The sequence below is a fragment of the Protobothrops mucrosquamatus genome, unplaced genomic scaffold, assembly GCF_001527695.2.
Source record: "Protobothrops mucrosquamatus isolate PMUCROS unplaced genomic scaffold, P.Mucros_1.0 scaffold95, whole genome shotgun sequence".
Lineage (NCBI taxonomy): Eukaryota > Metazoa > Chordata > Lepidosauria > Squamata > Viperidae > Protobothrops > Protobothrops mucrosquamatus.
In genome coordinates, this window is record NW_015386470.1 from 1,802,178 (window position 1) to 1,819,736 (window position 17,559).

The 17,559-nt window shown below is 39.5% G+C and overlaps 1 protein-coding gene across 1 annotated transcript in view; it reads left to right on the forward strand.

Annotated features, from left to right (window-relative positions):
• LOC107284478 (fatty-acid amide hydrolase 1) overlaps positions 1 to 17,559 on the forward strand; it is a 33,687-nt gene that overhangs the window by 5,806 nt on the left and 10,322 nt on the right. The window contains exons 2-8 of the mRNA XM_015812541.1: positions 5,669 to 5,809; positions 7,151 to 7,284; positions 9,649 to 9,855; positions 10,388 to 10,428; positions 12,230 to 12,354; positions 14,492 to 14,617; positions 15,365 to 15,459. Of these exons, the coding sequence (XP_015668027.1) occupies positions 5,669 to 5,809; positions 7,151 to 7,284; positions 9,649 to 9,855; positions 10,388 to 10,428; positions 12,230 to 12,354; positions 14,492 to 14,617; positions 15,365 to 15,459 (869 nt within the window). The remainder of the gene's footprint in view (positions 1 to 5,668; positions 5,810 to 7,150; positions 7,285 to 9,648; positions 9,856 to 10,387; positions 10,429 to 12,229; positions 12,355 to 14,491; positions 14,618 to 15,364; positions 15,460 to 17,559) is intronic.

Here is a 17,559-nt window from a genome sequence, read left to right on the forward strand (position 1 = left end):
ACTAAAGACCATTACAAACCATAATTTGAAATCCGACCATATGTGAGAATCTCCCTCCATCCACCTTCCCCACAAACTTCCTCATTTCCACCCTTTCCAACTGTCAATGATGAAGCCCAGCCCCTCCCCCTCCTCCTCTGCAGCCAAGCGGAAGAAGCTTAGCAGCAGGAGGCCAGAGACGAGGCAGGGCTGAGGTGAGGAAAAACTTACAGCTTTTGCTTGTTCTCTCTCTCGCTTTCTGCTGCGTGCTACAAAACCGAAACTTCCTTAGTTTAGTGAGCGTAAAAGAGCTGCGCATGCGCAAAGAGGAGGGAAGCAGGAATGGCTCGCGTGCCATCAGGGACGGCTCTGCGTGCCGCCTGTGGCACGCGTGCCATAGGTTCGCCACCACTGTTCTAGGATGTCTGGCTCGAGGTCAGTGACCACCCCATCATGGTTATCTGGGATGTTAAGCTCATCCTTTTTAGTTCTTCTGTGTAGTTTTGCCACCTCTTCTTAATCTCTTCTGCCTCTGTTAGGTCCCTGCCATTTTGGTCCTTTATAATGCCCATCTTTGCATGAAACGTTCCTTTCATATCTCCAATTTTCTTGAAGAGATCTCTGGTCCTCCCTATTCTGTTGTTTTCTTCTATTTCTTTGCACTGTTCATTTAAGAAGATATTCTTATCTCTTCTAGCTATTCTCTGGAATTCTGCATTCAATTGGGTGTATCTTTCTCTTTCTCCTTTGCCTTTCGCTTCCCTTCTTTTCTCAGCTATTTGCAAAGCTTCCTCAGACAGCCATTTTGCTTTCTTGCATTTCTTTTTCTTTGGGATGGTTTTAGTTGCTACCTCTTGTAAATGTTGCGAACCTCTGTCCATAGTTATTCAGGCACTTTGTCTATCAGATCTAATTCCTTAAATCTATTTGTCACCTCTACTGTATATTCCTCAGGAATATGATTTAGTTCGTAACTGAGTGGCCTAATGCTTTCCCCTACTTTCTTCAATTTAAGCCTAAATTTTGCAACGAGAAGCTCATGATCTGAGCCACAGTCAGCTCCTGGTCTTGTTTTTACTGACTGTATAGAGCTTCTCCATCTTTGGCTGCAGAGCACATAGTCAATCTGATTTCTGTGTTGACCGTCTGGTGATGTCCATGTGTAGAGCCATCTCTTGGAAAAGAGTATTTGTTATGACCATCGTATTCTCTTGACAAAATTCTATCAGCCTGTGCCCTGCTTCATTTTGTACTCCAAGGCCAAACTTGCCTGTTATTCCGATTATCTTTTGGCTTCCTACTTTAGCATTCCAATCCCCCATGATGATAAGGACATCATTTTTTGGTGTTAATTCTATAAGGTGCTGTAGGGCTTCATAGAACCAGTCAATTTCATCCTCTTCAGCACCAGTGGTTGGGGCATAGATTTGGACTGCTGTGATATTGAATGGTTTGCCTTGGATTCGAACTGAGATCATTCTGTCATTTTGGAGATTGTATCCCAGTATTGGTTTTCCTATTCTTTTATTGACTATGAAGGCTACTCTATTTCTTCTGAGGGATTCTTGCCCACAGTAGTATGCCTGATGGTCATCTGAGTTAAATTCACCCATTCCTGTCCATTTTAGTTTGCTGATTCCTAAGATGTCGATGTTCAGTCTTGTCATCTCTTGTTTGACTACGTCTACCTTGCCTTGATTCATGGATCTTACATTCCAGGTTCCTGTGGAGAAAAGATCTTTACAGCATCGGACTTTCCTTTCACCACCAGATATATCCACAGCTGAGCGTCCTTTCGGCTTTGGCCCAGTCGCTTCATTCTTTCTGGCGCTACTAGTACTAGCCCTCTGCTCTTCCCCAATAGCATATTGGACACCTTCTGACCTGAGGGGCTAATCTTCCAGCGTCATATCTTTTTGCCTTTTGTTACTGTCCATGGGGTTTTCATGGCAAAGATACTGGAGTGGTTTGCCATTTCCTTCTCCAGTGGATCACATTTTGTCAGAACTCTCTGCTATGACCTGTCCGTCTTGGGTGGCCCTGCACGGCATAGCTCATAGCTTCATTGAGTTACGCAAGCCCCTTCGCCATGACAAGGCAGTAATCCATGAAGGAGAACACAATATTAGATGGGCACTATTAGATATATGGATTAAAATTAAAAAATCTAATTACCAAAAAATCCCCAATTGGATTTCGACACTGGAGATATTTCTGCACCCAAAATTTATGAACCTAGGAAGGGTAATTACATACAAAGACATTCTAGATGAGAACGGAGAGCTGAAAACAAGGGGACAACTATTAGAAAATGGCATAGAGCTGGAATGGTGGGCGTATCTGCAAATACAATCATGATACAGGAAAGATAAAAAAGAACCTGGGATAAAATTAGAACATACAGAATTGGATAAAATCTTGCTAGGAACTGAAGATCAAACAATAAAAAAGATATACCAGTATCTATTAGAACAAGACATGCTAGAAGAACAAGTAAAAGATACAATGCTAATTTGGAGCAAAAACTTTGGCTATAGTATTGACTTAGACCAGTGGTTCTCAACCTGTGGGTCGGGACCCCATTTGGGGTCGATCGACCATTTCATGGGGGTCGCCAAGCAAGGCTGTCCGCCATTTTTTTTCCCTTTTCCGGCGGATGCCTTACCTCCCTTGGGCTGGGCCAGCTGGTGGTCGGCCTGCTCCGTCTCTGCCGCTTGCCAGCTACGCCTCGGCCAGCGCAGGGGCAGAACCACACATGCGCGGCGCTCCCGGGCAGGGAAAGTCCTCGACTTACGAGCGGTTGGGTAGTCCTCAACTTACGACCGGTTTAGTCCTCGACTTACGACCGGTTTAGTCCTCAACTGATGACCGGTTTAGTCCTCGACTTACGACCGGTTGGGGTCACGGCATTAAAAAGGTTGAAAACCACTGACTTGGACAATTGGCAATTATTATGGGACAGGAACAGGAGACTAACGTTAGCTACCACTTATAAAGAAAATCTATATAAGATGTTTTACAGGTGGCATCTTCCTCCCACAAGATTAGCAAAAATGGATAAAAATTCTTCACCGATATGTTGGAAATGTAGAAAATCACCAGGAATTTACTATCACATGTGGTGGGAATGCCCAAAGGCTCAAGAATATTGGCATCTAATAAAAAATTGGTTGGAAGAGATATTATTATTAAAAATTGAATCAAAACCAGAAAACTTTTTATTAGGGATTATTAAGGATAAATTCAGCAAGGGACCTTTATACTTAGTTTTGCACATTCTAACTGCAGTGAGACTAGCTTACGCTCAGAAATGGAAGGGGAAAGAAACTCCCACTGAAGAAGAAGTAATAAATAAACTCCTATCTTGCACTGAAATGGATAGGTTAACATTAGAGCTCAAAAATAAAACTGAAACAGACTATTTTGAAATTTGGAATGAAGTGTATAAATGGCTAGATTCAAAGAGGCATGCTGAAACTAATGTTGATGAGTAAGTTGATAACTAAGAAATTTTTATACCAGTACTTTTTATATAAGATAGAATTAAAAGTGATCTAATTACAATGTATATTACTGTAAGAATGCTCACTTTGTTATAATGTAAAGAAACTTTTTTATTTTTTATAAGGTAATATCAATAGTATTGTTTAAACCAGGGAAGTTGTATCATATCCAATGTGTCTTTTTTTTAAACTGTATTTTGTCCAATGTGTTTTCTTTGTCTTTAACTGTATATGCAATAAAATTTAATTAAAAAAGAAAAACAACGTCCAATTGCATTTTGAAAAAAGCATCTTTGGGACAACCATGACCTGGATGACTGACAATCTTCATAAAATTCCCCAAACAAATGGAGCCTCCTTAAACCTCTTTAATCCCCACAGTCACATGATCAAAATTGCTGCCCTTTCCTTTTCTTGCTCTTCCCTTCCCAACAGACAGTAAGCAGTTGCTACTGGGTGAGAAAGGGAGTAAAGGATTGTGAGATTGGCTGGGAAACTGTCATGGAACATTGAAAATGAAGATCATGTGACTGCACCAGCAGCCAGTAGCAGTTACAGCTTTCCCAAATTTTAATACCTCGAGAATCGGGTCCCAGATTTTGGACACATTCTGTAAGTTAGCCCATTTGAGGTACCTAGCTTCAAAAACTGTTGCCCTATGGTGCATCATTTTGCCCAGTTAAAGATCATAACAACAAGAGTTTTTAGGAATGTATAGATAAACTGATGATAATGTATTAATACTTTCCTTATTATCCCATGTTTAATCGCTGCCAAAAATGTGACTGAGCAAGAATCGCATTAATATTTTTCCTGAAACACACATTTTACATGTATAAGGTTGAATCTGCTTAGCATTGTTTTTAATATGGATCAGAGCATCAAAATTACAGGACTGATTAGTTTATACTGGACTCACCTTCAGCTATATTGCAAAAATACTATTTTTTTCTGGATTATATGATTATATAAGTATCTAAAAGAAGCAGTGTTTTATTAAACATGAGGATTTTTTCAGAAAGTCTTAGGTTTAGTGGTTGGTCTTAGATAAAATAGTGACTCAAACGGACTTGAGACAGTCTTTGAATTTCTACCAAGTGAGTGTGGACTCTCACAACAGATGTGGATACACCTGTTCCACTCCGTAGTAAGGGATTCAATTGTTTTTACTCTTGATACACATCCTATCCTAAGAATGCTACGTTCGACTTTAAACCTGAGGACCCATAAGCATGTTTAAAAAAGTAGATTTGAAAATTGTTTTAGGAATCTGCATATTTCTTGTGGGTCACACATATTTCTTTGGCATCTTCTTTGCTGTTGCTGTTATAAGGGTCTCAGTAGTGTTAACAAATTTATCTCCTGCATAGAAAGCATTTTGTCAGTGTAGCAATAAACTTCATAAACCCATTCTCTGGCTAATTATTCAGAAAAAAGCACTCATTGAGTTCAGTGGTTAAATACTCCAAGGTAGGTATATATAGTTTGTTCCCCCCCCCAAAAAAAGGCAACAATGGATAATCTTTTCAAGCCTTAAATCTACTAATCAAGAAATAATTTGATAATAAATATATAGAAATGAAACTTCTAGTAAGGAAGAACAAATTGGCCTATAGCAGAAATAGATCCAAAGTAGTAATACCTACTTGACCTTGGAAAGTTCAGCAGAATGAAAGCTGGTTTTAGTATTTGGGTGGGAGAACAACAGGAAAACTTAGGGCTGTAAGGTAGTTTAGTTCGGCAAACTGAAAAAATATCCTAGAAGAAGACAGTAGTAATATTCCATATTGTTACCAAAAACAGCTATTAAATGTGATCGTGAAACAAAAAGAGCTGACCTTGATTCAAAGACTCAAGCAAGAATTGTATTTTTTATTTTTTAACCCTCTGAGACTGATATTATATACCTGCTGGGTGAAAGATTTTACCCTGGAATATTCAGACCTACTTAGCTTCTACATTGGGGCGCTCCAGTCTTTAGATATGAGAATCATTTTGAGGAAAAGAAAAGGGTAACATAACTCACAAGAGAAAGTAAAGAGGTAGAGGAAGCAATTCTCTTCAGGCATGAGGTAGTTTTGTAAACCAAACGGACTTGCCTTCGAATTTTTTTTTTCTCCTCTTGTAAAAGTGGGCTTCATTTCACAGGAGAAATGAAGAGATTGTCTTTCCCTGCTTTTTTCTAGGCCTTGCGGGTGACTGCAGAGTTCAACTGCATAACCGATTACATAGCAGAGGAATCCCAGCTTCTGCGTATGAACAGCGAAGGGGAAAAGGGCTTGCTCTATGGAGTTCCCGTCAGCATAAAGGATTCCATTAGCTGCAAGGTATCGCAGGGGTGGGCCTTGAGTGGGTATGCGGAGCTCTTGTGTGGCTAAAGGACAGGTAGGTGCACAGCTTGTATACCATTATATGATGAGGAGCATCTTGGCTTTGGATTTGAATTGCTTCGAGCAGGTAGCTATATATATTAATATGAGATCATCTTTTCATCTGCCTGTAATCTAATAGCTCAAATCACTTAATGCCAAATCCTGCTGTCTTTTACAAAATCTTTATTTTATTTATTTGTTACATTTTTATGTTGCCCATTTCCCCTCTAAGGTGACTCTGGGCAGCTTAAACCCTTTCTAACGGCGTGGAACAGGGTGATACAGTATGTGAGCCTGCAAACTGTAATGCACTAGGCGGGTTTTTTTTTAAATTCCCATTGTTGGTTTCTTGTATGGCTTTAAGATATGTGTTTAAATTTGTGAGTGGTTTTGCAATTAGACAGCTTTTAAATCAAATAAGCAAAAATCCATGTTGCATGCTGTGTGGGAAATCAGCTATATCTTAAAAATGTGCTGGAAAATTGTTTAGATCTGTGATAACCAAAATAAAATTTACCTTATGCTAAAGTGTGTTTCACAGCAGTCTTAACATTGATTGCTGTCTGCTAAAACATATGAAGTTCTCTGGTACCATCTATTACATATGGTTTCTTTAAATGTGATTTTTTAAAATTATATATATATATATATATTTAAAAAAGCATTAAAATACAAACTAATCTAAAAGGAAAGGGGGAAGGGAATAATAGGACAAGTTAAAAAATAACAAAAAAACCCAAATATATAACATGACTTCCAACTTTTTCTAACAAAGAAATTTTAATACAATCGCCTCTCTTATGAATAATACCGATACTTAAAATGCCTTATCAAATTAATACTCAACATTCAAAAAATATATTCATAATATAATCTTCACTTAATTTGAGTCTAACATACTAAACTGACAAATATAAATAAAATTAAGACTCCTCAATATTTCTCTAGTCAAATCAAATCTCGTACTCAAAATCCAAAGTCAAAACCTGATTTTTCTCCTTGCTTTGTAAGAAATCTAACAGTGGTCTCCAATTTAGAAGAAAGTTAGTCAAGTTATTTTTTTCTGATTAAAGCAGTCAACTTCACCATCCAGCTAGTTCTATTTTCTATAAAGAATTTATCCTTGGACCTTCTGCATAATAATATTCTTAATATTCCACAGGACAACGGATAAAAACATTACCAATTTATTGGTGCTTTTTAACATCTTAAACGCAGCATCACTGAATGATATCTGATGTTTCTCTGGGGAACCTGAATTTCCTTCTCCTCTTTACATCTTTTTCCTAACCACAGGGCTCTGACAGTACTTTGGGCTTTGTGAAACGTCTCTTCCAGCCGGCAGCAGAAGACGCTGTTATAGTGCAGGTGTTGAAACATCAAGGAGCAATTCCATTTGTAAAAACAAATGTTCCCCAATCTCTGTTGAGGTAAATCATGTATTTTTTATGTTTTGATTTTTCTATACAGGTAATCCTCGACTTAAGACTATTCATTCAGCGATCATTTTAAGTTACAGTGGCACTGAAGGAAGGGATTTACGACCAGGTGCTGAAGTTATAGCTCTTGCAGTACTCTTGCGGTCACATGATCAAAGTTCAGGTGTTTGGCAGCTCACCTGCATTTACAATCTCAGGAGAGTTTCAACTCTCTCACCCACCTATCTGCCTTTTGGGCCCTTGCCAGCCTCGCTGACCTTTGCCATCTTCTTCCTCCTGCTGCTCACCAGGCATGCTGTTATATGCGCTCCTGGGTTTGGCTTATGGTCACTCAACAGCTACTCTCAAATCACTTTCACAGCTGGTTCTTTGGAATACAGTGGGACCCAGTGAAATTAAAATAAGAGCAGAACCTTTTTAGTAACAACATATATTTGCCCTTTCTCTCTCATACACATGCATTCCTCCACAGCTACCGGTACCCCTACCCCTACCCTTGTCCTTCTCAACTAGGCTGCCAGGCACTAGTTAGAGGGATGGAAGTCACCAAGTCTTAGGTCCAAAGACAAAGAGTAAGTGGGCTTCAGGGCCCCTTTTGTCCCCAAAACTCCTTGCTTTGTTGATTCATAAAAGTGACAGCTACTTTTGCCTTGTTGATTTACAAGTCTGGTACCTGCTGATGGCACTTGTGGGGGGGAAGAGGGAATGGAGGGAGCATTTCCACGTGGTGAGGCGCAACTTGTTTTGTCTGGTTCAGGTGACATTCTTTTATTACCTTAGCAATTTCGTCTCTTCTTGTCTATCTCCCAAAGAGATCTTTTAGACAAAATTCCTGGCTTTTTGTCCACCCTGCTTCAGCTTTAGGTATGTCAGCTTCAGCCTCATCTCACATCGAGTTTAAACAACAGATGCCACAAAATGGGGTTGGGATGAATTCTCTAGCCTGTAAATTCTCCCATCTGTTTTCAAAATTGGCCAGAGGGGACTATTAAAACTGCTTAAGTTGCTAGTAATCTTTGTGATCACCATTTCAGCAGCCTTTAGAAATGGGTATTGTTTCTGTAGGCTTACAGGGGGCCTGTACACTAACATGTGTTCCACATTGGTTGCGATGGTCTTGGAACCAAAGCCTGCCAGTCTGTGAGGTAGATAGGGCTACAACGGAGATTTGTTTACCTAAAGAAAAACATGTAATAAGAGAAATTTCAGCTCCGGTATCCATCAGTTTGCTTAGGATCATTGTGGGTTAAAACAAAAGGGTAATTCCTCTCACTTTGAGGAGGAATTTCAATATTCCTCTTCTACCCCATATTGTCAGTCAAGACCCATATATTTACCGTAGCAGAGGGACAGCTCTAGAAATTGACTAAAGGGGTGAGATTATAGTTTCTTTTTTCTCCTTTACCTCTGGGATTGAAACTTTCTTTAAAGGTTCTGTTAATTGTTTCAGTTGATGCTGGATCAATGAAAAAAGTGGCTCTTTCTGCCCCTGGTTGCTTCAGAAATTCCCATTTCTGTGGTCTTCCCCTCTCCTTTCCCACCTTTTTTTAACTCCTTCTTCCCCCACATTCTTTACTTTTATCCTCAACACTCCCAACAGCTTTTCTTGCTTCTCACAAATCTGTTTCCAGAGGGGCTATGTCTAATGGGTAAAGTCATCCAATTGCTTAATCTAAGTTTGTTCAAGGCAGTGCAAGCCCCCCCCCCCAGCACACCTTTTAAAGACTGATTGCCTGTTTACATTGGTTGCACTGAAATGGAGGCCATTGGTGATAATAAAACATGGACAAAGCAAAGAGCATTACTGGCTCTGCACAAATTTGTTTGTCATCATCTGACACTAGACTGTACTGTATGATACTGAAGTGGATGATTTAACTTGAGCAAAGTACTAGTATTTTTCCCCCTGTATAACAATACCTCTTATCTCTTTTTCTTCCACCACACCCTTGGGCAGCACTGTGTAAGTGATAATTGTTAAAGTTTAAGGAAGCATATTTTTTTAAGAAGTAGAAGAGTTGAACTTGACCAAGTCTTTACAATGCTGCTTGGGACTTAATAATTGATTATGAGAATCAGCATTTCCTCTTCAGAATTCAAGAAATGTGGTTATTTTCTTTGAGAGAGAGATTTTCTTAGGCCTTTATACATTGTGGTGACTACTTGAAAAAAAAAGAAATCCTTATTAAGAGACAAAGTGTAAATATCATTGTTTCACATTAAGATTAAACCAGGGATATTGTATAATTTTGTAAAAAGGCTAATTGAATCATATTCCCTGCCTGGAAGAACTATTAGGAAAATGTTTGAAAGTATTCCAAAACCAATTGCTGACAATATTTTTTGTCTTTTCAGTTATGAGTGCAGTAATCCGATCTTTGGACCAACAGTGCATCCTTTGGATCACACTAAAAGCCCTGGTGGATCATCAGGAGGGGAAGGATCTCTTATTAAAAGTGGAGGATCCATTCTGGGCATTGGCACAGATATAGGAGGCAGCATTCGTGTCCCAAGTGCCTTTTGCGGAATTTGTGGTTTAAAAACCACTAGCAGCAGAATTAGGTTGTATACAAACAGAGTTTAAAATATGTGGATTATTCATCTCAGATTCCTGATCTATTGTAACTGTATATCAGAGTTGCCAAGAATGGGGGAACTAATAATTCAAATAGTGAAAATTAATAAGTCAGATCATTGATTAGACAAAATCTTGTTTCATTCAACCTTTGTTGAATTGTTTTTATATCTGTAACCTTATGTCCACTTCAAGTGAATTCTATTTAACATCTGAATAGGCTGTCCTGTTTTACCCTACTGTACCCTAATCACAATGTTATGAACTTCCAATGTTTATCAATTATGTTTTAATTAATGGGGTGATATATAAGTCTTAAGTGCTATTGCTAGTCTAATAGGCTTGGCTGGAATCTTGGCTATTTTAGTTCGTATGAGCTAACCCTGTTCAACAAAGTGAACTGGAAATATTCTCAACATGTCATATGTGTTAAGTGCTGAAATAAGTTCAAAGAGGAATTGATGTTGAAAATTGTGAAGCTTGACAGCTTTGCTAAAACTACTCTTTTGATGTCTCTAGCAAAAAAGGAATTACTCCGAGTATGCCTGGTCAGAGAGTAGGTAAGATACTATTATTTGATTAGATAAATGGGAAGTTTGTTTCACGTGAATAAATTATTCTTTGACATTCTTGTTCTGAGAAAAAACAGTTTCATCAATTTCTACAAAGTAAATTTTGAAAATGTTGGCAGCTTTTCAAAAAAGTATGAACTCAGCTTAGTAACCTAATGCTAGTAACAACCATGCCCTGTTACCTGAATGTTCTAGTATCACTTTCTTCTTTAAAAGAGAAGGTTTCTGAAATTGGCAGTTGGATATTGAAACAACTTGCCAGGAAAGGGTTTGAGCATGTTGCTTAGTTGTTTCCTAGGGTTTTTTTCCAATTTATTTAATTGATTTATATGATAGCTGTCCAACTTGCAAATTGTAACTTGGGGTGACTAACAAAGGATTACAAGTAGTCCTTAGCTTGGGACCATAACTGAGCCCAGAATTTTGATCGTAAGTCGTTCCAGTCACAAGTCAAGTCCACTACATGATAAGATTTGATTGTATGACAGTCAATAAGTGGGTCCCTGTGATTGTTGTGGTTGACAATTCACTTAACAACCGCCTTGCTTAGCAATGGAAATTTTGGGCTCAATTGAGAACTACTTGTATCATCAGTGTGTTGATGTTATTTAATTCTCTGGCGGTAGATGGCCTCATCCAGAAGAGTTCACAAAGTCAGGATCTATGGCTAGATCAGGGGTAGGGAACCTTGGCTCTTTGATGACTCATGCACTTCAACTCCCAGAATTCCTGAGTCAGCATGGCTGGTTCAGGAATTCTGGGTATTGAAGTCCACAAGTCATCAAAGAGCCAAGGGTTCTCTATCCCTGGGCTAGATCTATGGAGATATCAAGGACTCCCAATCTGCTCCAGAGATAATCTAAAAGTGTGATCAATAACATCTCAGTATTGCAGACTGGTTTAATGGTTCTTCATTCATTTCAGAAGCAACTACAAATTGGAGACACATAGCTTTCGACACTCAGCAAATAAAATAGGTGTAAAATAGGTCATAGAAATATAACACATGTAAAACGTATATAGAATAAATAGGATTAAAACTGAATGACATTCGTTTAGTATCAGGCCGTGTTGACAGCATTTTCTCTCGCCAGCCTGAGGTCTTCCTGTTGAAAGACATCAAATGTACCATAGCATTTGAGACGGATTATTCTTCTGTAGTGGTACGTGGAATTGACCCTGGGAGACGGGAGAAAAAGCTGCACGCTAGGCAGTGGTTTAATAAACGATAACAGTCTGAACAGGTGAAGGTGGAGAAAGAGTCTTAGAAGAATCCCTTCTTAGTTTTTCAGCAGAGTAGAAGTAAAGGAGGGAAAAGATACTTTCAGACGTGTGGGTTTCTGTTACTGAATCGTAGTACTCTTGTTTGGCGCTTCTTGTCTCAGCTACCTCAAAAGGGCTGGCATCTGTCTGAAACTTGAGTGAAAAGAGTATTGTTAAGCCCTTTTCATCCAGGGCTCTCTGGAGCTGCAAACCACCTTCTCGACAAGATTCCCCTAAAAAAAGAGAAGGTTGAAAATAGAGTAAAAAAAAATGTCTTTACATTTACAGTATTCTTTAATCGTTTTCTGATCTCCCATTGTATTAAAAAAAAGTTGCTCTTCTTATAGTGTTAATGAAAATGGGGAAGAGAGGTCATTCATTCTGAAAAGTAGGGAATGAGTTGGTTCTTTAGGAGTTAATCACTTTTTGTGAGCTTCAGTGGTTGAAACGTTCCTCTCAGATTTTCCCGAGTCCTAAAAAAAGGCTATTCTTGAATGCTTCCTGTTTCCTTGTTTCTTTCTTCCAGTTTCTGCGGGCTTGGGACCAATGGCGCGGGATGTTGACAGCCTTGCCCTTTGCCTGAAAGCTCTCCTGTGCAAGAAAATGTTCCATCTGGATCCCACAGTGCCACCTCTTCCTTTCAATGACCAAGTAAGATCAGTGATCCTACTAACCATGCACAGATCTTCGAATCAGGAGAAGAACAGCTTCCTTGAAGAAAATCATGGACGTGCTTGCCACAACCATTACCACTCCCTTAAAGATGCTGTGGCTTTTTTGCCTGGGCTCCTGTGCTAGTTGCATCACCCCAGAAAAAAACCCCCACATATGAATTAAATAGCTGGCCAGAGAGTTCCCTGAGCAGCATTATGAGAAAAGGGTATAATCAAGAAAATATCTCTACCTTCCCTTTGGGAATCTATTAACAACATGGATTGTTTCTACATATAATAAGCAGATCTCCAGGAAATGAACATTATGTCATTTTACCTGTGACAGATAGTAGAAATACATCAACACTGAGGAATGAACGCCGCTCTCCCTTTTGCATTTCACTGAGAGAAGTGATTATTTTAAAATAAATAAGCATTAGTAACACTTGGGAAAGAAACCAAGTAATATGATACATCAAGTAGGCTACACTTACAGGCTAAGTGTACAGGTAGTCCTGGACTTACAATCTGTTGCTTGGAGACCACTCAAAGTTACAACGGACCCCCCAAATAGTACTTATGGCTAGTGACAGCCTCTCTCCCCCTCCCGTGGTCACGTGTTTTCATTTTGGGTTCTTGGCCCATATTGATGGCCCTTTTGAGTGTCCTGCAGTCACAGGACTACAATTTACAATATTTTTTTGCTGGAAGTCGACATTCTTTCCAGTTTCCAACAAATTGCAGAAAATGGATTCTCTTAACAACCACCATGTTTGCTTTACAACCATCGCAAAAGAAAAATTATAAAATTGGCGTAATCACGATGACCCACTTTGCGACCAGCATAATTTAAGACCATAATTGCAAGCTCAATTATGATCATAAGTCGAGGATTACCTGTATCTCAAAGTTCAGTTCAGTCTGTCCCTTTTGTTTCTCAGCTTCAGAGAAATAATAGTGAACCAAATCATTCTCTCGGCTGTGACAATGCATTGTATATTTGCCCACAGGGAAAAGGATATTTAAAGGACCATCTTGTTTTTTCCCTTTGAATCTGGGTTAGCGTGCTCAGGCACTGACATCCTGGGAAAACATTTCACGATTTGGTCCTGTGCTTCAGAACTGTTGGCTAAAGCAGGGCTTTTCAACCTTTTCACCCATTGTACCACTTTTAGGATATGGCAACATCCGAGTACCACCAGTTGCCTAGCAAGGTGTCAAAAACTTAATGACCAAAAAAAAGGAAAAAAGTAATAAAGTACAGGTAGTCCTCAACTTACAACAGTTCGCTTAGTGACTGTTCGAAGTTACAATGGCACTGAAAAAAGTGCCCCCCAAGCCACAGCCGAGCAAGACATCTGCCTGCCCGCCCGGCGGCGCTTTTACTCCTGTCCGAGGTTTTCATTGTTGTGAGCATTTCTGTTGAGGATTGGCAGCGGGGGTGGCGTGGGGGGTGTTTGGTTTTTATTCCCCCCGTCTGCTGGGGGGAATAAAAAAGTGACCCTGGGACACTGTGACCGTCATAAATATAAATCAGTTGCCAAGCATCTGAATGTAAATCACAAGATCCTGGAGATGCTGCAAAATTCCAGCTGATTGGTGCTTCTTCTGGGCTGAGCAGAAGCACCAGGATCAGTGCCGAGCTCCAACTGGAGCCTGGCACTGATCCTGGTGCTTCCACTGAGCTCTGACAGCCCCGAAGAAGCGCCGATCAGCTGGAAAGCGGCACTGATCCTGGCGCTTCCGCTGAGCCCTGACAGCCCTGCAGCTCCAGCTGTCTCTCGGTCAGGCTTGTGCGGTGCTGCCACCGGTTCAGCTCATTCCCCTCCCCCACTACCACGTTTCTAGGATGGTCGCGTACCACCTACCAGGTGCCAATGTACCACAGGTGGTACCCGTACCACTGGTTGAAAAGCCCTGGACTAAAGAACTTTTTGGCTTAAGTATCCTTGTCTGTTAGCCTCTGGAGTTAAGCCAGTGGGTTGATATTTACACCAGCAGATAAAGAACTTGAATGATTGAGAAATGGATGGTTCTGTAACTAATGCTGATTTATCCAGTGTGGTGTCCTGCTTTTAAGGCATCTACTATGATTAATTGTTTTGAAAACATCTCTTGTTCTTCTGTTGCTCTAGGTTTATACCAGCTCACGTCCCCTCAGAATAGGGTATCATGTGACTAATTTTTATAGTATGCCAAGCCCTTCCGTGAGACGGGCTGTGCTGGAAACCAAGGAGCTTCTGGAAAGAAATGGCCATGTGGTATGTATACTTAGTAGCGGAGAGGGAAGTATGTGTCCTACCAAGGGGGTGTCTGTTTCAGAAGGCAACATCAGGAGGAGTAAGAGATTTTTGTTGAGGGTGCAACAGCAGAGAAGGAGACAGCAAAACTTCACATAAGTGTTATCTGGGTTTTCCCTCCTTCCCTACTAACTCCACTGCACAACCTGTTATCAATAAAGGTTGGAGTTTCATACAAAAAGTAACCTGGCTTATTTTGCTTTTGAGTATTTAAATGCTGTATTCACTTTGCTTCATCTCTGTAGTTTCCTTATTAATTATTATGCTAGTTTTGGTGTCCACCATTATAGAGTTTTTAAAAAATTGATCGGATTTGCTTAACGCAGGAGAGTCTTTATATATGGGATGACCCTCAGATGGTTTCCAATTGGTAGTTGACACAGGACATCCATTTCTATTGATGTAGAAATTTCTATTAGTAGAGTTGTGCAAGCCTTTCTCCAAGTATAAGATTGAATCACATGAAAATGAATACATTATCATTTTGTTAATTTAGAGCAATGTTTTTGAACTTGGCAACTTTAAGATACATAGAGTTCAACTCCCATTGTCAGCATGCTGGGGAATTCTACACATCTTAAAATAGCCAAGTTTGAAAAAACATTTATTTAGAGAACTGGGGTTTTTTCTCAGTCATATTTCTGGTTATAGTATATCCTCCAATTAAAAAAAATCACTTCATTATAAATGTTCTTTCATTTCTTTTAGTTGGTCCCCTTTGAGCCATATCAGGTGGCCCATTTTATGAGCAACTTCGGTGCGTCATTCTTTAGGGATGGTGGTGCCACTTTCCTACAGTCTTTGTAAGTATTGTATTTTCTATAGTCTGAAGTATACATGTGAGGAAATAAGAGGCTATTTTGTGAATGTGATTTCCCCTTCCCTTTCTCTTCTCTTCTCTTCTCTTCTCTTCTCTTCTCTTGTATTTCCAATTATTCTCAATAGGTAGGGAGACAGAGCTTTAAATTTTTGTGATGCTGAAAGCTGCTATGAATGAAACATTTGGGACTAGTGAACTTCAGCTGTATGAATCTTTTTTCCCCTTGCTTCAAACAACAACATACCTAACTTTGCTGGAAGCTTTTATTATAGATCTAAAATACTACAGGTAGTCCTCACTTAGTGACCACAATTATAACTGGCAATTCCATCATTAGGTGCCATCATTGCTAAATGGAAAATCACATAACCATGATGAGCTTATGATGTCTCTTTGCATTTGTCACATGGGAATCACTGCAATCATTGATTTGTAATTTTATTCCTGCTTTATCTATTAATTTGGCTTGTTGGAAGCCAGTTGCATAACAGTGAATGATGATCACAAGACTGTGTGTCTCTGCAGTGATCGTAACTGCAAAGAGTGGTTGAAAAGTTTCCCCCCCCCCACCATTGTAACTTCAAACAGCCACTAGACAAGGCAGTTGGCAAATGGTGACTGCCTGTATGTGTGTATGTGAAGGGATGTAATAGCGTATAAAACAGCCTTCTGCAGTAATACACACAGGACAATATTCCACAATGTTTAAATGGAGAAAATTCAGCTTCAGATCTCCATTTAATCATAAACCTCATCTTTGAGTATATAGTGTTTTTAGTCCCACTATTCCAGGTTAAAATTAAAAGCTGGGAACAAGATACAGAAATATCATACAAGAATTCAAAGTGATGTAATCAGTGCAACACATCAATATAGGTGAGAGACTTAAATTGTGCAATGAAATCTCAAATGGAACATTGCTGCCAGTGTAAGAGAAAAGTATACACAAATCTGAATGAATGCCAGAGAACAACAAGGAAATCACGAGAGAGAGGAGTGCAGTAGGTGAAAGTCTTGGGCAACATTTTATTTATTTATTAGATACGTACAGGTAGTCCTCAACTTACAACCAGTCGTTTAGTGACTGTTTGAAGTTACAACGGCACTGAGAAAAGTGTCTAATGACCATTTTTCACACTTAACGACTGTTGCAACATCCTTGTTAGTCATGTGATCAAACTTTGGAGGCTTGACAACTGGCATGTCTTTATAATTGTTGCAGTGTCCTGGGGTCATGCGATCACCTTTTGTGACCTGACAAACAAAGTCAGTGGGGAAGCCAGATTCACTGAACAACCATATTACTAACTTAACAACTGCCGTGATTCAGCTAACTGTAGCAAGAAAGATAGTAAAACAGCGCAAAATTCACTTAACTGTCTTGCTTAGCAGTGTAAATTTTGGGCCCACTTGTGGTCATAAGTCAAGGATTACCTGTATACCACTTCTCTTCCAAGTGTCCAAAGTGACATATACAGTGTTCCTCTCCTGTTCTGCTGCCCAGCAACAGTCCTGTGAGGTAAGTTGGGCTGAGCGAGAGTGATTGGCCCCTATTTGACCCAGTGAGCTTCTGTTCCTCAAAGTGGATTAGAATCTGGGTCTTTTCCCAGGCCAGTTTGGCATCTTAAATATTACATCACATTTACTCTCATTTTAAAAAGGACCTTCCTTAGTAAAGAAATGAGGAAGACATACTTACAGGGACAATATACTCACCTTTTTAAAAAGTACATTACATAGATCAGGTTGCATCATATGGATGCCCACCCCAGCTCCAACAATGCCAAAAAAAGTTGCGATACATGACGCGGCAAGTTTGACACCTGTGATATAGATGATAGATTTTTTTTTAAAAGCAAAACATGAATTTGAGAAGTAAAGTCATATTTATTTATTTATTTATTTATTTTATTTAATTTATATGCCGCCCTTCTCCCGACAGGGACTCAGGGCGGCGCACAACATATTTAAAACCAGAACATATATACAATCCCCCCCTTAAAACCAAATTAAACCGAATTTTAATGTTGCGTCTTCCGAATATTTAAAACCCAATGTAAAATCCACCCTAGGTCAGGTCCGC